Source organism: Canis aureus, unplaced genomic scaffold (genome assembly GCF_053574225.1).
Source record: "Canis aureus isolate CA01 unplaced genomic scaffold, VMU_Caureus_v.1.0 NW_027326405.1_RagTag, whole genome shotgun sequence".
NCBI lineage: Eukaryota > Metazoa > Chordata > Mammalia > Carnivora > Canidae > Canis > Canis aureus.
In genome coordinates this window covers 42,892-63,994 of record NW_027554410.1, presented here as the reverse complement: position 1 = coordinate 63,994, position 21,103 = coordinate 42,892, and the positions used below count along the sequence as shown (strand labels likewise).

At 41.2% G+C, this 21,103-nt stretch overlaps 1 protein-coding gene across 1 annotated transcript in view; it reads right to left on the bottom strand.

The window, feature by feature from the left end:
* The window catches only part of LOC144309444 (intermembrane lipid transfer protein VPS13D-like), a 192,002-nt gene that overhangs the window by 130,112 nt on the left and 40,787 nt on the right, over window positions 1-21,103 (bottom strand). Inside the window, exons 21-27 of the mRNA XM_077890491.1 lie at window positions 20,283-20,425; window positions 16,648-16,778; window positions 16,232-16,407; window positions 11,617-11,740; window positions 10,625-10,860; window positions 6,918-7,026; window positions 413-576 (exon numbers count right to left, since the gene is read on the bottom strand). Of these exons, the coding sequence (XP_077746617.1) occupies window positions 413-576; window positions 6,918-7,026; window positions 10,625-10,860; window positions 11,617-11,740; window positions 16,232-16,407; window positions 16,648-16,778; window positions 20,283-20,425 (1,083 nt within the window). The remainder of the gene's footprint in view (window positions 1-412; window positions 577-6,917; window positions 7,027-10,624; window positions 10,861-11,616; window positions 11,741-16,231; window positions 16,408-16,647; window positions 16,779-20,282; window positions 20,426-21,103) is intronic.

The following is a 21,103-nucleotide window of genomic DNA, read 5'->3' as shown; positions in this document are numbered from 1 at the left end:
TCCGAGGCGTTGGTCATAAAAACGCATTTGATTATTCTCTCAATAATTTATTTCTGCTTTTAAAAGATTTAACAAGATTCTTAAAAAATTCTTTAAAAATCTGCTCACTTCTACGAAGGAATGGAGTGGAGGTTTAGTGCAAAGAGATAATTCACTTTTTCATAACATATCCTTCTTACTGTTGGATTTTTTTTAAACGTCTGCATGGGCATTTCAACAACAGCTTAACAAAAATAAAATAAAGACCCCAAAACTCATATTTGGGAATGTGACAGGTCTCTCACTGAAGAAAAACACAATATAAAATATAAAAATTCTTACTTCATTTACAGACTCACTTTTTGGTGTGAATCTCCACCGAAACGGAGTTTAGAAGCAATGGGCTCGCATCAAAAGTTGCCTAGCAAAGTACCTGTTGTCGGTTACGGCAGCGAGACCCGCGATGTCCAAGATGGCGGAGCCCTCGGGGGAGCGGGCCGCAGGGGGCTTGCTGGGGTTGTGAGGCACCGAAGACCCCTCGTGGGCCAGCATGCCCGCGCCCGTCATCCTCCACAGCTGCGAGCGCTTCCCGGGCTCCTGGGGGCAGAGACACGCGGACACAGGGAGCCGTCACGGGCAGCCACGCCTCAGGCAAGGGCGTCAAGGGCTTCCACGCAGGCTACGTTCTCAAGTGGAAACTACCCTCAAAGGCACTGTCTACACTACATACATGCTCAATTCTAACTTCCGCTGTTGTCAATCCCAAGCTGCACTGTGGATGAAATATGCCGAACTCTTGTACCAAACAACCAAACGTTACAAATAATGCATTTAATTTTAAGAATGTATTCTTTTCATATACTCAGTATTTTCTAAGCAAACTAGTGGGTTGGGGTTCAATCCAGTTTCCATTAGCTGCATTGCTAGGGTAACTGCTGTCCCAGGTGGTGACCGTCGGGTACCCTTACCTTCAAGAGGGATCCAGTTCTATAAACTATATACGATATTCTTTATATTTGATCACTGGTAATCCTCATAACTGGCAGACCACTAGAATTTACCAGATGTCTTCTCCCTTTTCGTGTTTATAATGGAAGTATACTATATTGGTGGTTTCCAATTTATAAATTGATTATATTCAAATATAGTTGACTGAATTCAAAGGTTATACTAAGTTGCGGTTAATTCTAAATATAGTTTCTTCTTTGGAATATTTTATACACAGCACTTGGACTTCTAGGTCAACCCACGGAAGTCTATAGATTCCGTTATATTTCAAATGTAATAATAACAACAATACATTGAGAATTTACCATGTGCCAGTCAGTGATCATGGACTTCCATGTAGTAGCTCATTTAATCCTTAACACAATCCAATGACACATATTCTATTATTATCTTTATCACAGGTAAGGAAGTTATTTTCTTCAAGTTATAAAGAAACTTCCCCCGGCCACATAACCAGTAGGCGGTGATTTCACCTCCACAGCCTGATTTCAAAGCCAACATACTTAACTATTTTACTCACATGGCCTTTCTAACACAATCCAGATATTCTAGTTCAGTACCCCTAACTATCTAGGATACTTCCTGTGTGAAGGTAACTCCCCCAGCTAGACCTGTCAGGATCACATCCACTCTTCCAGCTGAGCTCCTTCAGAGCAACCAACACTTGTGGGTACCGTACACAGGGCACTGGGTACCATGCTGCCCCTGTGCAGGAAACACAGCTTGGGCATTACATTCCACAGTCAAAACTAACAAAGTCATATGAATGTTGGAGTCAAGCACCGGGATTTGAGATCCAGCTGCACCATTTATAAGCTGAATGACCTTGGACGGGTTATTAAATCCCTCTTAGAGCCTCTGTTTCCTGATCCGTCAAAGGGGGAAATTCAGCTCCCTTTTAGGGTTCTTGTGATAAGTGTAACAAATAGAAGGCACTTAGCGCATGCCAGGCACAGGGTGTGGCCTCACTAAATGTTTACTGTGTTGTTCTGACTACAATTCTTCACCCAGCACTTTATCTACCTCATCTTAGTTGATCTTTCTCACAAACCTGTTAGATCAGTAAGAAAATGAGGCTCAATGAGGAATGTAAAATACCAGATATCATATATCCTTAAGTGGCAAAACCAAAACTCAGACCCAGGAAGATATGCTCCTCTTTTTCCTGTGTGCTACGGCCTCCTGTGTCTGTAAAGACAGAGGAAACTGAGCTGCACACATGCAATCCCCACGTGCTCACTTCTGCGTTCAAAATGAGAAAGCACCTCGATCCGAGGTGCCAAAACCACATGGGAAAACAGCTCAATTATCCTGCAGGTGTTCCAGATTGGGAATCAAAGCACAGATGCTGGATGAAATCGAGTTTTCATACATGGATTCCTCTAGTGTCTGCCCTTAAGTGTAGACTCATCAGAGTTGGAAACTACCAACATTTCCATTTAAAAATCTGAGATGTACAATCAATTAATCAATCAAAATCTGAGATATACCATTCTCCTTCCAGTTCCCTAGCCTACCTTCCCTTACAATTTAGCCCTAAAACCTTGAGATGACACTGAGGAAAACAGAAGTCCATGGGGACTGTGAGTGTTGGAGGGGGGACAGCTCAGAGTGTGATGCTGGAGCTCAATGTAGGTGATGATCCATACTAAGGGACTGGAGGCTAGAAGCTTATTGTGTGCTGTCAGAGACAAAGAGAGGTGAGAAGAGCAGTCCTCCGAGCTTGGGGGCTGAAAAAGGTGGCGATCGGAGGCCAAGCCAGGTGCCAGAGTGTGTTTACACGGAGGATGGGGTGCAACTCTGGTGACAGATGATGGGTTACATTCAGAGGAGGTGGTTACATTAGCAAATATGTTCTTAGTGCTGGACAAGGGACTTACAAATATGGAAATGGAGAAAATCAATGTATTTGTGATGCTGGACTGGACTGGAATTGGAAATATCAGTGTGAATTGCTGGTTTTTAATATACTGAGATATAAAAATATGCAAAATAGGGATCCCTGGGTGGCGCAGTGGTTTAGCGCCTGCCTTTGGCCCAGGGCGCGATCCTGGAGATCCGGGATCGAATCCCACGTCAGGCGCCCGGTGCATGGAGCCTGCTTCCCCCTCTGCCTGTGTCTCTGCCTCTCTCTCTCTCACTGTGTGCCTATCATAAAAAAATAATAATAATAAAATAAAATAAAATAAAATAAAATAAAATAAAATAAAATAAAAATATGCAAAATAGGGGTATCCCTGGGTGGCTCAGTGGTTTGGCGCCTGCCTTCGGCCCAAGGCGTGATCCTGGAGTCCTGGGATCGAGTCCCACATCGGGTTCCCTGCGTGGAGCCTGCTTCTCCCTCTGCCTATGTCTCTGCCTCTCTCTGTCTCTTATGAATAAACAAATAAAATCTCTAAAAAATATACACAAAATAGGAACACATGGGTGGCTCAGTGGTTGAACATCTGCCTTTGGCTCAGGTCGTGATCCCCTGGGATCCTGAGAATGAGTCCCACATTGGGCTCCCTGCATGGAGCCTGACTCTCTCTCTCTGCCTATGTCTCAGTCTCTCTCTCTCTGTGCCTCTAATGAATAAATAAATAAATATTTTAACAATATGCAAAATATATAAATGCTTATATAAAATATGTGTAGGTATATTCTGTATGTACATGTACATATCCTACAGCGTGGGTGCAGGCACACATGTGCAGGTATACATATGTTGTGTGCACATAAAACCCCTAGCTCTGTCCCCTGGGCGAGCCTGGAAATGACATCACAGAGGCAACAAGTGCACCCAGTGAACACATTTTAGCTTTCTAACTTCCATTCTCTGATAAAAGGGATCAGGGTGCCCTGAAGAAGTGGCAAGTCCAGGAATATAGCAGGGAAGGTACAGATGAACCAAGAATAACTTGCTGTTAAAAAGTAAGGATGTGTTCAAAAAATGAGGGGCATAGGTCAAGAGGACACAGAAGATCAAAGAGCTCCCACTGGCCAAATATGGAAACTGAGTGTTAAATATAGATCCTGACAGTAACGGGTAACCCATGGACTCAGAGAGGAATCCATCCTGATGACATACACAATGCTATGGGCTACACTGACACCCCGCCCCAAATTCTTAAGTTGGAGACCGCATCTGAAATTTTGATATGTGGAAATGGAACCTTTGGGTGATCATTAGGTTTAGATCAGGGCATATGAGGAGGACTCTTCCGATGGAATCAGTGCCATTACAAGGAAAGGCATCAACGAGCATACGTTCGTTCTCCCCATCATCCCCGACACTGCCATTTGAGGACACTGAGAGGGCAGAAATCTGCCAGCCAGGATGTAGGCCCTCAGCAGGGAACCAAACGGCCAGCATCCTGATCCTGGAACTCCCAGCCTCCAGGACTGTAACAAATGAATTCCCATTATTCCAGTCATCCAGTCTATAGTATTTCACCATGGAAGTCCAAGCCAATACATATGCATAATACACAGAAAGTCTGACAAGGATCGGGATAGCTACATAGTGGCAAAGTACCTGTCCACAAAGTATATACTAAATACAAGGGAAAGACAGAAACTTCTTCTTATAGTGCAGGAGATTGGCAAACACCACATTCATCAAGTGCTAAAGTTAACATCAACAGTAACAGGACGAATTTCCGTCAATTTTTCTCTGACTTTGAGATCCTTTCAAAATAAAAGTAAGAAGAAGAAAACCAATGAACCAATGAAAAACCCAAGGTGTCAGACTTTCTACTCTTGGTTTCCAACTGAAGAGCAGAGGACCATTTCCTAACGTTAATTCTTAGAATACAGCCTAGTTTTGGATGTCAATGTAACTCCTTTATATCCACCCTCTGATGTACCAGTTTTCATCCCCATCAAGGGAAATTAACAGCAGTAAAAATGTTCTATAAATTATAACATCTTTTTTCCAAATGTTTTTCCTACTTCATAAAAAAATCTGTTTTGTCTGCTCCGCAGTCACCTGGCCCTTGGAAATTAAAAAGCTACTTATCATTCCTGTAGTGCTGATCACACCAGGTGCTCGAAATCCAGGTGACAAATCACCTTACTCCTGAGTTTGTCTCCATTCATGTTAACATCCACAGCAGCTCGAACCTTCTTGGAGAGCCATCTGACAACCTTTCCAAGGGCTCGGCCATTTCTTTTTTCAATTCACTTGACTTCTGTCAGACTTTCTGCATCTTATTTTTAGATTATGGCTTTTCAAAGTTTTCTTCTTTAAAATTCCCAATAAAAGCCCCCAGACCTGTTTACTTTCAATTACTATGCCTCATGGTCTCCTTAGTCATCACCATTCCCAAATCTTAGTTCCCAAATGCATCTGATAGATACAACCTTCCATAAAAAGAGTGTGATAACACTGTACACAGATCTGAACTGCAGGACTCTGAACTGTTATCATATAGGAATAGACGCAGAAGTACTGATAGGGTGACAGGCAGGAGAACCTTAGACACAGTGTAAGAGGCCACTCAAAAAATACCATTCATACGGAAGTCCAGAACAGGGGGCTATATTGAGATGGAAAGTAGGTTAGTGACTGCTTAGGGCTAGGGGGTGAGAGGAAAATGGGGCAAGAGCTGGAGGATACAGGGTTTCTTCTAGAGGTGATGAAATGCTATGAAATTGAGTGTGATGATGCTCGGACATATCTGTGGATATACTGCAAACCTTAATAGTACACTGTATGCTATATGAATTATATCTCAATAAAGCGGTTAAAAACAAAAAGTGAATTAAAAACGCGTATTGGGCAGGCGGGGTGGTTCAGTGGTTTAGCACCCCCAGGGCGTGATCCTGGAGACCCGGGATCGAGTCCCACATTGGGCTCCCTGCATGGAGCCTACTTCTCCCTCTGCCTGTGTCTGTGCCCCTCTCTCTGTGTCTCTCATGAATAAATAAATAAAATCTTTAAAAAAAAATGTATTAAAGTTTCATTTGATGTACAAAATTCGAGATGATTTGAATCTACACCTCTCCCCAATTAAAAATGTGAGAGGAGGGACATCTGGGTGGCTCAGTGGTTGAGCACCTGCCTTCAGCTCAGGTTGTGATCCCCAGATCATGGGATCGAGTCCTGCATCGGGCTCCCTGAATGGAGCCTGCTTCTCCCTCTGCTTATGTTTCTGCCTCTCTCACGAATAAATAAATAAACTTTTTTAAAAATGTGAGAGGAGCTGTATAAACTCAAATCCAAATGAAGCTACACCACTGACACACACAATACCACTTTTGGTTATAAAAGGCCGGTCCTTTGTCAGCATTAGGGTAATGGCGTGTTCAAGAGACATTCACTTATCAGGATTATTTTTGGACTGTGTGATTTATATTTTGGAAAATCTTCAAGAACACAGCTTTCAGGTAAATGTGTTTTAAAAAATCACGCAATTTGGTAATCTTCCTCCTCTTAGAGTCACTTCTGCACCTCTCTGTTCTCAAATAGCTTTCATTTTTTTTAGGTTTGAACTACTTATCCTTCCTGTCCTTCTGTCCTCTGTGATGCTTCTGGCCAAATTTCACTGTCTTCCTCTCTATATCTCAGAAACATTTCCCTCAACTGACCTGAAAAGAATGTCTGTCAGCAAGAAAAGGGAAAAAGTTGTCAGTTTGATCATTTCCCCATTCAGTTTAGGGAAAAGTAGACTAGAAAAACAGAGTAATGAAAACAGCAAATCACAAATCTGGAAAAAATGAATTCGAGAAGGAAGTTACCCCCAAAAGGGCAACGGAGATGAGAAGGGCATGGAATTCCTGGAGCAGGTATCATAGGATAGGAGGAAGAACTCCAACCCGAGCAGGTGAGACTCCCGTGTCCCCTCCCCACCCAGCCAGCTGTCCAGCCTGCCTCCCTTCCCTTGACCAGAGGCCCTTCCAGGGCTCAAAACCTCCTCTTCTAAATTCCAAGTGCTACATTTTCTTACCTTCTTCTTTAAAATGACTCTTTGTGTCTTTGGTGAGACATCCAAGACAAGCTCTGCACAGGTAGTGGCCTTGTTGGAAGCCACAGGCCTTCCTGTCCCCTCCTGTAAACTAGAATTAAGACAATAATACATACATGCACATGTGTATATACATGCACTCACACATGTCTTCAAGTACTCAGAAGCAAATGCTTAAAACCTCATCTAAAAAGAGGATTTTTTTTTTTTTTTAATCATAGAAGAAGAAGTCTAACTCAAGTTGTGGAAAGATCAAGGTTGTGTTTTCTTGGATGGTTCAAGGATTCATTTGTCAGAAGACATACTGACATTGTGCAACTCCTGATGCCTTAAAGCTCAGACATAAAAGAATAACTATTTATCTTTAGAGCTTCCCCCAGTACCACCTGAAAAGTCAAACATTCCAAGGATCCAAGAATTGGCTCTACTCTTTGCCAGACAGAAAACCAGCATCACTGCATCCCCAAGGCTTGGCAAGAAATGAGAGTCCCTTTAGGATGAAAAGAAAACAAAGGGTATATAATCACCTTCTTCCAACTCAATTGTGTTGTGTTTCTCTGTGGCTTAGGAATCCTAAGCTTTATGGAATGTTGCAGCCTAGCTAAACTTTGGTGTATTTTGATAAGATTTTATTTATTCTCCTGTCTCCACTAATCTCTATCATCAAAAAAGGGACCGATAAGGATGCCTGGGTGGCTCAACCATTGAGCGTCTGCGTCGGGCATGATCCCCGAGTTCTGGGATTGAGTCCTGCACCGGGATCCCTGCATGGAGCCTCCTTCTCCTTCTGCCTGTGTCTCTGCCTCTCTCTCTGTGTCTCTCATGAATAAATAAAATCTTTATTTTTAAAAAAGGGACTGATAAATTCGGGGTTAAAAACTAGGTTTTGTGACCAAAAAAGTTCAAGTGACAAAAATAAACTCATAAATTAGATTTCAACAAAATTATACACTTCTGCCCTTCAAAGGACACCATCAAGAAAGTAAAAAGACAATTTACAGGAGAGAAGATATTTGCAAATCATATAGGTCATTTGCAAATTTGTATCCGTATTATACAAGAAACTCTTCAAACTCAACAATAAGATGCAAAAAGCCAAATTTAAAAATGAGTGAAGTATTTGAATAAACATTTCTCCAAAAAATGGCCCATAAGCACATGAAAAGATCAACATCCTAAGTTATTAAGGAAAGGCCAATCAAAACCACAACAAGAAGTCACTACATGCTCAGTAGGAAGGTTACAATAAAAAAAATGTAGGGGACGCCTGGATGCCTCAGCGGTTGAGCGTCTGCTTTGCCTCAGGACATGATCCCGGAGTCCTGGGATAGAGTCCCGCATCGGGCTCCCCGCATGGAGCCTGCTTCTCCCTCTGCCTGTGTCTCTGCCTCTCTCTTTGTCTCTCATGAATAAATAAGCAAAATCTTAAAAAATAAAATAAAAATAAAAATAAAAATATAATAAAATAAAGTAAAATAAAATATAATAAAATAAAATAAAATAGCAAGTGTTGGGGGGCTGGGGAGAAATCAGAACCCTTGCACATTGCTAGTGGGAATGTACAGTGATTCAGCTGCTGCAGAGAACGGCACAGCAATTACTCAAAAAGTTAAACATAAAAAATACCAGAGAACCCAGCAATTCTGCTCCTAGGTAAATACACAAAGGAACCTGAAACAAGTACTGAAAACACACACAGAGGCTTGCTGACAACAGCGCCCTTGGCAATGGCTGAACGTTGGAGAAGACACGGATGTTCATCAACAGACGAGTGGACAACAGTGTGGTACGGCCACACAATGGAGTATTATTCACCCATAACAGGAAGGGAATTCTGACACATGATACAGCATGGATGAGCCCTGAAAACATGCTAAGTGAAAGAAGCCAGATGCAAAGGGTCACATATTTATGGTTCCATTTATGTGAAATATCTGGAACAGGTAAATCCTTAGGGATGGAAAGCAGACTGGTGGTTGCCAGGGCCTGGGGAGAACTGCTTAATGGATGTTCTTCTTGGACTAATGAAAATGCTCTGGAACTAGATGGGGGCTCTAGTTCCAGCTAGGACAGCATCACGGATGCACTAAATTTCACTGAACTGTTCAGTTTTCAACACTTAATTTTATGTTGGGCACATTTCACCTCAACTGAAAATAAAACCAAAACAAAACTAGTCTCATCCTCAGCATTTGTTCCCTGTGAAAATGCAAAGAAATAGTGTCTAATAGACTCCAAAACATGGTGTAATCTCTCCACACACCAAGATTCCCAGGAAGCTTTTTTTTATCTGCTCCCTATCTATCCAACCCATTAAACTCACAATCACCCTTCAGGATTCTTCAGTTAAAGAGCATAATAACTACTGGAATTAAATAGGAGAACATAAAGGGAAAAACATGATTAGCAACCAGATTAAGAACTGGTTTTTCAGGCACTAAAATCTTAAGCATGTCACACTGGCAAGTGCCATAATCTTTCAAGAGAAACGAGCAGACTGACTTAATCACAAGATAAACCACCCAGCACCATTCTTTCCAAGGAGAGCTGTGACAAACTGGAAAAGAATGGCTATTCTAAGCAAAGATGCCATTCAATTCATGACTAGTGAAATCTGGACTCTACGTAGGTGAGAGGTACCACTAGATCCAGAGATTATTTTTTGAGCCTCAGGCAGATACAAAAATATCATTCATAAGCAAAATTACTTAGAACATTTTAAAGGAATCTGGCTTTAAATGTCCTAATCACCAGGTGATCCATATTTGTAATGCTAAAGATTTAGCTATTTCTCATTTTTTCCACAGGTAAACTTTTTTTTTTTTTTTTTAAGATTTTTATTTATTTATGAGAGACACAGAAAGAGAGGCAGAGACACAGGCAGCGGGGAGAAGCAGGTTTCATGCAGGGAGCCCAATGTGGGACTTGATCTCGGGATTCCCAGATCACACCCTGAGCTGAAGGCAGATGCTCCGCCGCTGAGCCACTCAGGCGTTCCTACAGGTAAACTTTAAAATTGGCCCCATGACTGGCATAGGAATGATCAATTGTATTAACATGTTGGTGAGATGACTAGGTTTTGAAAGCCCAATGTTTTGAATCTCTGTGTACCAATCTAACAACACAACCAGAATAAACTTGCTCTTCTTCAACTGAGTTTTCTAAATACAGCTAGTCAGAGGACAGTGGAAGTTATAATTCCAAGGTTGCTGGAATTACTGTCAAGTTGACCTACTCTGGTTGGCTATAGGTGATTATCAGTATTCTCAATGAGAGAGGGGAGTCAGGAAGATGGTTTGAATAATTATGATAAAGATTAGTCAGTTTCAAATGAGAAAAGATAAAAATAGCACGAAGTTTAAAAAATACACTAAAAATACCACCTTAAACAAGAAGAACGGAGGATATGAGAATAGTATCTTAAGGGAGGAATGTTAAATACTAGGATGGATTATTGGGGAGTTCTTTGAAGAAAGAACAGTCTTGCCTCTTTGGATAAATGTAATCTAGCCAGAAGACAAGGGTTTAGCCTAAGACCTTTCAAGACAGACCCAGAGCCTAGGATTTGGAAAAGAATGGAAGGAATCTTCCTTCATTCCTTGGGCCTCTTGAGAACTGCTTAAAACTTAAAATCAGTTAATAATTAGCACCTTCTGCTTTATAAGAACAGTAGTTTAACTCCGAATTACCCAGAGAATGTATAGGTAGCAGCAATGTAAATGAAGTTTTCATAATACAGTTGTCGGTTATCCTGGAAGTCATTCATGTTGCAGTTGAGCTCTGAGGAGCCCGCCCCCTTCACGGTCAGCGTGATGAAAGGAGGCAGGGTGGGTTCATCCCAGGCATAGTCCAATGAAGTCATGGGCTTCACTTCAGTTCGGAGCCTGGGTTCCGCTACACTGTGCTGAGTAAAGACAACAGGAACCTATGTAACGGCAGAGAGGATAAAGAGGACTTTGATTCAGAATGCTGTTACTGGAAAGTGAGTCAGTGCTCCCTAGGTTTAAGTTCCAGATCCTGCCCAAGCAAATCCTACATAGGGCATAACCACAATCTTAAGCATAATCCTCTGGTTTCTTCAAATGCCTTTCTAGTCATCTTCCAAGCTGCACCAAGCCCAACAACTAAAGGACAGGGCCATCTCTTCCACTCTCACCCCCTATAATAGATATACTCTGAACATAGAAAGGAATACAAATTCTGGAATTCAGCTATGGGAAGTCACGTATTATAAGATGTTGTTATTCGAAGGCATAATTTAAAAACAGCCTCTTCTGATACCATTTTGGCTTTACTTGGAAGATTTATAAAAAAATGTTCACTGTAAGGAGGCAACAGTAAAACTGCCCATCCCCATTGTCATTGGATGATCTGATTCTGATTCCTCCTCTGTTTGTGTAGAATGTCTACAGGGGGCACCATGTCCACCAAACAATCTAGTCAGAATGATTGTGGGGGGCTGAGAAGTCCCTTCTGGGCAAAGGCTGTGCAGCAATCAAACCAACCAGCAGAAACCACCTCCTGGGGGTAGGATGTCTAGTGTTGTCCAGCTGCAGAGACCCCCATACAGTTTCTTTCCAACCCAAGTTTAAAATGTATTTCATCCTTATCTTCAAGGCAGTGCATACTCCACATTCCCACACGTGAAACAGCCCAACTGGCTCATGACTCTAGTCGATACCTTAGAAAAGTTGTCAATTCGGAAAGGAGGGGGTAACTGGTCCGTGTCACTGAATGAGATCCTATAGGTGGCTCCTCGGAGAGTAATTTCCACGCGCAGGAAGAAGCACTTCCCCAGGGTATCTCTGCAAATAAAGGAAACAAGGAGGCTGCACACTGTGGAGGAAAAAACTTAGAGCTCACTCTCTTAAAGACTTCTCATCTGGACCTCAACAGGTACATACCACTGTGTCCTCTTTGGTCACATTAAAAAAACTAGAAATTGGCCATGTTAATCACTGAATAAAAAGAAAATTCATCCAAACAATTTCTGAACAGCACATTGTCACTGCACAACAAGACCTACATATTTTACTGAGTGGGTCTGTTTTGGGTAATAGGGCTAGCATAGCAAATAAGTAAATGTTGTTGCTTTGACATAAAAAAGAGCAATTTCACATGGTTCGAACTAATATATGGATGTTATTGATAACCAGGGTTTTTAGTATAGGATGAGGGAAGATGACGAAGAATCCAAGTAGTTACCAGTATGTAAATCATAGTTTTTTTGTTTATGTGTGTATGTGTATTTAAATATAGGTACATCACTGGAGAGAATGAGGAAGCTCTTCCTCACAAAAGAATATCAGTTAATAAATGCAGAAGATGTATTTACTGTACATGTAATCACTGATTCAGGTAAGAACCATCAAACCACTGGGTCAAAGGTTTCTGGGGAGCAGAATACACACAGCCTCAAATTATCCCCTCAATGGTCTACTACTGCCCACAAAGAATCAAAGGTAACTTTACAATAGAGAGACCCGGTGGACACCACCCTAGTCAAGTGATGGCTGAATGTAGCAACATCAATAATGGGACCAATGGATGGCACAGGCTTCCTGTGTGACCCACTGGGAAATACATAACACCACATAAGTAGTAGTATCCTTACCAAAAATGTTTAGCCAAAATCTACATATAGGAAACTCTCAGAAAAAATCTAGAAAATAAAACATTCTACAAGAGACTGGCTTGGAATCTTTAAAAATTTCGATGTCAAAAAAGGCAAAAATAAATAAAAGGAAAAGTAGGACTACTCTAGATTAAAGTGGATGAGATTTATCTGCCAAATAAAATGGATGATCTGTGACCAGGTCCTCAATCAGGGGGAGCGGAATTGCTATGGAGGACTTTTTCTTTCTTTTTTTTCTTTTTCTTTCTTTCCTTTCTTTCTTTTCTTTCTTTCTTTCTTTCTTTCTTTCTTTCTTTCTTTCTTTCTTTCTTTCTTTCTTTCTTTCTTCCTTTCTTTCATTCTTTCTTTCTTTCTTTCTTTCTTTCTTTTTTTTTTAAGATTTGATTTATTTATTCATGTGAGACAGAGAAAGAAAGAGGCAGAGACACAGGCAGAGGGAGAAGTGGCTCCATGCAGGGAGCCAGACGTGGGACTCAATCCCAGGACCCCGGGATCACGCCCTGGGCTGAAGGTGCCACTAAATCGCTGAGCCACCCAGGCTGTCCTTTTTTTTTTTTCTTTAATTTACTTACTTCAGACAGAGAATCCCAAGCAGACTCCATGCTAAGCATGGAGTTGGATACAGGGTTCAATCATATGACTCTAAGATCACGATCTGAGCTGAAACCAAGAGTCAGATGCCCAACCGATTATGCCACCCAGGCGCCTCTATGAAGGACATTTCAAAAGACTATTTATCAGAAGGCACCTGGGTGGCCAGTCAGCAGAGCATGTGATTCTTGATCTCAGAGTCGTGAGTTTGAGCCCTATGTTAAGTATAGAGATCAATTTGAAAAAACTATCAGAAAAAAAACCAACATTAAATTTCTTCAGTGCGTAATAGTATATTTACTCAGAAAAAATGTCCCTGTCTTTAAGTGGATAAACGAAGTTTTTATGGATGGATTTTTTAACAGGATGACTTCAATTTACTTTCAAATGGCTCAGAAAAAAAGTGTGCATCCATGCAATGGGCACAGCAAGGACACAGCAAAATGCTGATGCGTAGTTAATCCAGGTGAAAGATAAAAGAATGTTCTTTATACTACTCGTAAGTTTTCTGTAGGTTTAAACCATTTCAAAATGAAAACTTGGGGAAAGGCAGAGAAAGAGGCTGTGGGTCTGTGCTCAGTAACTTTAGTGCACTAAAACCGCTCCAAAGGGTTAATTAACAAAGGTACACAAGCCATCTTCTCCCACCTCCACACATTTTCTTTCCTTCCTTCCTTCTTTCCTTGAAGTAGTCATGAACAATTTTTGCTTAATTCTGAATTGGCTTCCTCTTCTCACACAACATATCAAGGCAACCTCCACCCAAGCAGTACATAAACCACTGCAGAACTAACTCCTCCCCTCCCCACCCCATTAAATCTGGTGAGGATATGGGATTCTAGCAGACAAGAGCTTTGGTTGAAGCAGGGATGAGTGCACTGAAGCCCTGCCCACTTGGCTTCCTCAGCCCCTAAAGCCACCTCCTTAAAACCCCTGATGACTCCTAGGGACACAGCTCAAAACCCCCTTTATCAGATGCAATGAACTCTAATCAGGGCCAGGGCAAAGGGAAATGATGAAGGGTACACCACTGACCACAAAGAAAAAAAAACAACCCTCAGAAAATATGTTTTAAAAAGCCAAAAAAGATATTATTTTGCATCATCTATTCTTTTTCAAGAAATTTTATTTATTTGAGAGAGAGAGCATGAGCAGGGGGGGATGGCAGAAGGAGAGGGAGAAGCAGGCTTCCCACTGAGCAGGGAGCCCGATGTGGGATTTGATCCTAGGACTCTAGGATCTAAGCCCAAGGCAGACGCTTAACTGACTGAGCCACCTAGGCACCCCTTGCATCAACTATTCTTAAAATCAGCCAGTATTCTGCTCCTTTACAAGAGTGTTCTCAATGGAGAACTAACCATAAAATATAAAACCTTAAATTTTGCTTCTAAATGCATCAAAATAGCAATGATTTCAGTGACTTTAGCTGCCAAGACATTTAATGAAAGAAACTAAACAGGTCACAAATAACTGGAATGGTATCCCATGTGCACAGGTCCAAAGACTTAATGTTGTTCAGATGGCAATGCTGCCCAGTGTGGATCTACAGACTTAATACACGTTCTACCCAAATCCCAAGTGGTATTTTTTTCCAGCAGAAGAATTTACTCTGAATTTCTGATAGAATCTCAAGGAATTCTAAACAGCCAAAATAATATCTTTCTTTTTTAAAGGCTTTATTTTTAAGTAATCTCTACCTACACCCAACATGGGGCTTGAATTTATAACCCTGAGATTAAGAGTCCCATGCTCTACCAACTGAGCCAGCCATGAGCCCCCAAAATAACTCTTAAAAGGAACAATGTCGGAGGTGTCACACTTGCTAATTTCAAAACTTATTACAGAGCTGTATTATTCAAAAAGAGTGCAATATTAACATAAAGACAAACACACAGAGGATGGAAGCGTGAGCACAGAAATAAACTCTCACATATAGAGTCAAATAATTTTTGACAAGGGTGCCAAGACCATCCCATGGGAGAGTCACAGATAGTTTTTTTTTTTTTAATCAAAGATTTTATTTATTTATTCATGAGAGACAGAGAGACAGGCAGAGGGAGAAGCAGGCTCCATGCAGGGAGCCTGACAGGGGACTCGATCCCAGGTCTCCAGGATCACACCCCAACCGGGCTGAAGGCAGCGCTAAATCACTGAGCCACCAGGACTGCCTGATAGTTTCTTTTACTAAGAATCTTACATCTACTGTATGACTCCACTCCATCTTAGGGACCTGAGGAGCCAAATTTAGAGATAAAGTAGATAAGTGGCTGCAGGGTTAGAGAAAAGGTGAGATGCACAGTTGTTAATGGGTATAGAGTTTCATTTTGCAAGATGAAAAGAGTTCTGGATGCTGGCTGCCCTATAATATGAACACATTTAACCTAGTGAACTTAAAAATGGTAAAGTGGTAAATTTCATATTACGTGTCTGAGGCCCAGAAAATAATCTGTTGTGTTGTCTTTCTCATGTGGTATGTGTATTTTATCACAATAAAAAAAGAAAACTTTAATCCTTAAAAAAAAAAAAAAAAAGCACTTGATAAAAGCAGAAAGAAGAAAGTCATCCTGTGATAGTTGAGGCTGAATCTGTTAAATTTTTCTTAATAAGAACCTGAGGGTCACTGGGTTGGACAAAGAAGGCCAGATGATTTACTAAAATAACACCAAGTGAGAAAAGAGGGTACACTGTGGAAGAATATAAAAAAAAAAAAATCTATAAACAATGTTAGCATCTAAATACAGAGTTTTCAGAGTTGCAGGTGATCATGAGCTCTGCTGCCCTTGGATTTATCACCTCAGCCCACAGCTCCTGCACTGTGGTCAAAACTGTCAACACACCCTCTAATTCATACCATCAAAATGTTCGGTCAAACTTACCTGATCGCTGCAAGTTTTAAGAACTTTGTCCGAGCTAGAAACATATATGTCCATTTCATGAAGGACAGTATTAATATTTACTATAAATAGCTTTGTAGATATTTCTAATTTATATGGTATTTACAGCTCATTGTTTACATTATTGCACCTCAAACACTGCTACTTTTTTGTCTAAATACAGTCTCTGAAATTACCTCATGTTGATATGGAAGGAATTATTCTTATTGACTTCAAAGCCTCCAGACCAAATACAATTGGGAACATCCATCAATCTGACACATAGGAGCTGATCATAGTCATTCCGAGGCCAATGGAACACCACACTGGAACCAGGAAGGGTCGAAATGTAACCTTCAGGATTGGCTGTTCCCTGAAACACACAGGATCACTGGCTTTACTCAACAAATCAAGTCAAGACAGCAAATGTTTCCTGAGTAACCACCTACTCTGAGCCTTGCCCTCTACCACAAGCTGGTTAGGGTACCAAAAGCCCAAAATGGTCATTCACATCACAAAACTTAACAGTGCTGATGGGGAGATAAACCATGGCGTTAAAACTCTCCATGCTACTAAATAAACACTAGTCATTCTTCAAAAGTAAACTACTTACCTGTCCACGGGCAAATTCTCTCTGTGCAAATGCAAGCTTGTGAGATGATTTATTATCTAACAGGTAACGAGGGGCAAAGATGACCATACAAGTGTCAATATATCGACCTCGGCCTTTCTTGACATCAATACCTGCAAATAATAAGAACCATTTCCATGAATTAATCAGAAGAAAGAAAATTCGTGCCTGTCAAAAGTCAATAGGCTTCACAATTTACTCAGTTTCCCTGAGAAAACAACCATATCACCCAGAGGTGCTGTCAAGCCTTCCAAGGATGGAATGAAAACAACTGCTCTCAAAGTCTTATTCTTTATGCCCACTTCAGCCTGAAGAAGTCTCAGTGGTGGTACCAATATCCTCATAATTCCTAGCCTCCTCACAAAAGGGCACAGCATCACAAGGGCAGGTGTTCAGCCATGAGTACTGGTAGTTTCCATCTACGAAATGGACTACGGAGATAATCTAATCTAAGTAATGTGTATCTGTTTAAATCTGGGACACAAATGTCCTCCTTGAGAACTTGCCCCTTTTACATGATATCACAGAAACTTCAGATTACTTAACTGGATCCTGAATGGCTCTGAACATAGCAGATTCTTCCCTAGGACTTTCTTTTACCCCATTGCCCAAGAACCCAGCTGAAACATAAAGCTAGACATCATAGGATGTATTCATTCACAAGATAAGAGTTTCCAGCACCTATCAGATCCTGGAAAGACAGAATAGCAAACAAAACACATACCAAGGAAAGGAAGTCATAATCAATCAGATGGAAATCGCAAAATATTGGATCTCAAGAAAGAAAGAAGGAAAAAACAGCACTGAATTATCTTTAAAACCCTGATAACAATTTTAAAAATTCCAAACCCAGTGGGATAAATTATTCATTCATTCAGATAATAAATATAGCAACTGTATTCAAGGCACTAGGCTGAGCTCTGGTTATACAGTGATAGAAATACTTATAGATAGAAATAATAAAATGTTTATTGAATCCTTGATGCAGGCTGCGCCTCTCCCAAAGGCTTTACATTTAATTCTCCTAACAACCTTATGAGATAGTATTTTCATAGATGAGGAAACTTTCCTTTTTATAGAGGAGGAAACTAAGGCACCTGGAGAGCCAAGGAACTTGCACGAGGCCACAGAGTCAGTAAGTGGCACAGCTAGGGCTCAACCCCAGGCACACTGCCTCAGCAGCCCTTGCTCACGTCATGACAAGACAAATAAAAGGACTGTATTTAGCAGTCGGCAAGTGTCAAGAGAACCACAAAAAAAGAAGAGATCTTAGGACATGGCAACCAAGTGTCCTGAGTGTCCCAACAGAACCCCAATTATAAATATTCCAGCCTGTTAAGGCCATAATTCACCTGTACTAGCTTGAAAAAGCTGGTGATGCTTTAATCTAAGTCTTCAAAATACGTAAAAGACTGAGCAAATCACACACACACACAACACACACCCCTGAAATTCGTTATCTAAGAAATGCTAAGTAATACCCGAATAGGGAGAAGTACCTTATCATTTTTTTTTCTGCAACACACAGGAAAGCATTGTCAGAAATCGATATCTGTAGGTAGCTGATCTCAACCAATACAAAGTCTGCCTACAAAAGATATATTTAATTTGATACTACAAAAAGAATCTACAGTATCAAGACCCAATTTTAAAAAACAAAACGGGCTTTTTAAGTTTCCTTTTTCATTTATATGGCCGTGGCAATCTCCCAATAAATGAGTATCTGATAAGATAAAAATGTACAAAATCCTTTATTTTGGAGGTACTTACATGTAAGGCTAACTGGCAAGGTCTCCCTGGCTTTTCATCTCGGGATTTTACTTTTAAACTTTCCTGATAGGGAGCTAGTCATCTATCTAATTCTTCAAAAATATTTAAGTGAGAGATTCCACAAATTCCCTTGATAATACATGCCAAGCTCCCATGATCCTTAGGAATTATAAAGTCCTAACTCAGCCTAACCCCCTATCCCTTTCTTTGGTGTAAAAACAAAATCCCTATCACAGTACCATTCCTAAAGACATACACAATAACTTTTAATGAATGCTCCTTGAATGAAAATTTATATGCGTGCTCACAGCATATTTCTGACTAGAGACCTGTTTGCCTCTGCAGTAACTCTGTGGTTCCCGAAAATCAGCAGCTTTGGAAGACACAGGCTCCATTTCTCCCCTCAATTTTTTCCAACTGCAGCTTCTAGCCAACCTGTGGTATCTTTCTTTGGGAACTATATCAAGGACCCGATACCCCAGCAGATAGCCAAACACAGCACGAAGCAGCCTTTGCCTATTCAAGAGGTGGAGCAAACAGATGTAAAGACACAGTACAGAAAATGACCCCCGGCAAACAAACAGTAATAATAAAAGAAAGAAAGAAAATGATCCCTGGCAGGAGGATCAGAGAATTAATTTCCTCTACTAAAAATCTTACATCAACCTTAAAGACAGTGCCCACGTCAAGGGAGAATGTATATGAATTCATGTTCTAAAAACAGGAAAAGGAAGCTGGACTTGGAAGAGACTCCTGCTAATAAGCCCTCAAATACTTAAACATATCTCGGACCCTCCATGGGATTCAGGGTAAACAGCTACATGATACCACCTCAGTTTTTCCTTCTACAACAGGACTCTTTGTATCTGCACCATCCAATTACAGTTGCCATTAATCATGAATGGCTATTTAAATTCATTAAACTTCAGTATAAGAAAGGATTCAATTCTTTAGTCACACTGGCTGTATTTGTTAGTAATGTACTCCTGTGTGCTCAGCGGCCACATGTGGCTAGTGCTGCTGGGCTGGACGGTGCAGAATGGGACACTATCATCATCAGAGGGTTCAATGGACAGCACAGGCACGGTTCTAGATGGTTTTCCAACATTCAGCCCTCAACAGTGCTTTGAGAGCTTCAGAAATTATATACTAAAGGAAAGGGGTACTGCTAACATTTTAAACCTGAGACATCTAAATCAAACTTACCTTAACCCTTCAGAGAATCTTTTGAGCATTCCAGATGGCTATGAGGTACACAGGTACAGCATTCTCCCCTCCCCTCACCACCCTCAAGAAGTTAAGCTAGTTTGGGGGCTTCTAGTTACTATAACCACTAAGTACACTTTATTACATTTTCTGCTTCAAATGTGTACCCCCCAATCATAATCCTACTTCTGACCCAGACTTGTCCTTTGCATCTGGGCAAGTCACTTAACCTCTCTGCTTCAGTTTCAAGGAGAACAATGCTCCTTACCCTCTTAGGGTTTGCAAGTTTTAATGAATGCGTGGGAAATGCTTGGAGGATGAAAAGCATTCTAAGTGTTCCTATTATTCCCATGAAAAACAAGGATTCAAGCCAAACTGATACTTTCCTGACACAGGTGAGTCTGAAATTAAACAGAGCCCCAGACCTCAAAAGGGCAGTGTTTAGGTGGCTCCTTAGATCCCTAGGAGAACAGATCTGCGTTGATATCAATCTAGCATTCAGAGAACAGATACCTGACCCAATGCCAAATGAGAGTATCACCACTTGCAGCCAGGCCAAAATGTATGGCCAGCTTATTCCTCCAAGCCTGAGGTCATCGGCCAATGGTTCTGATTCTCCTGCTGCTCCAAATGTAACCCACCAATGTTATAGATCAGCCCTGGGCGGTTTCCTTGCTGGATGACTTTCAAAGCTCGGACACCACTACCACCATCCAGTGAGAAGCCCTGGCACCAGCCCGGCATGCCTTCAGGATGAATCCCCCTTCCGATTCTCATCGTGCAGCTGTGGGGCAGAAAAGCAGAGATATATGTATTCATCTGTAAGAAAGTCTTACTTATCTGCTCTAATCAGGAAACACGATCACCCAAAACCAGAACTCTGACACTGACTCTTCCTCACTTTCGTGTGATTCCCCAACACAGAAGGGCAATCAGCTAGTGGTCAAGACTCTTACCTTTGAGGCAGCCACAGTTACTCAATGTGTGAAATGTATGGACATCTACACCTGGACACGTTCAGAGAAAACATTAGGATTCTGTGGGCATAAATCATGAGGAAAGGACTACGATACTTTATTCCTCTGAGAAACAAGGATTCGAATCTGATCCTTTACTATCTCAGGTGTTTCAAGGATTCATGAAATAACTTGACTGTATGAGACAAGTGCGCACACGACTCCGTGCACACCAGGAAACTATGTACAGAAGGCACAACCTTCTTTCTCAGGCCTGGTACTCTTACAACGGCGAAGCGCTGTCTGGTTGGCCAATGTCTTGTCATGAATCCTGGATACAGAACTCCTGAATGTGTGTACCGGCTCTACTACTAACAAGCCACATAACCCAGGACGGGTAGTTTGTTCGGAACCTCAGTTTCCTCACTGTAAAATAAAACACTTTCCTGCCCTGCCTAATCCACGGGGATGTGATGGGCGAGGGGAAATGCTTTGTGAACTGTGAG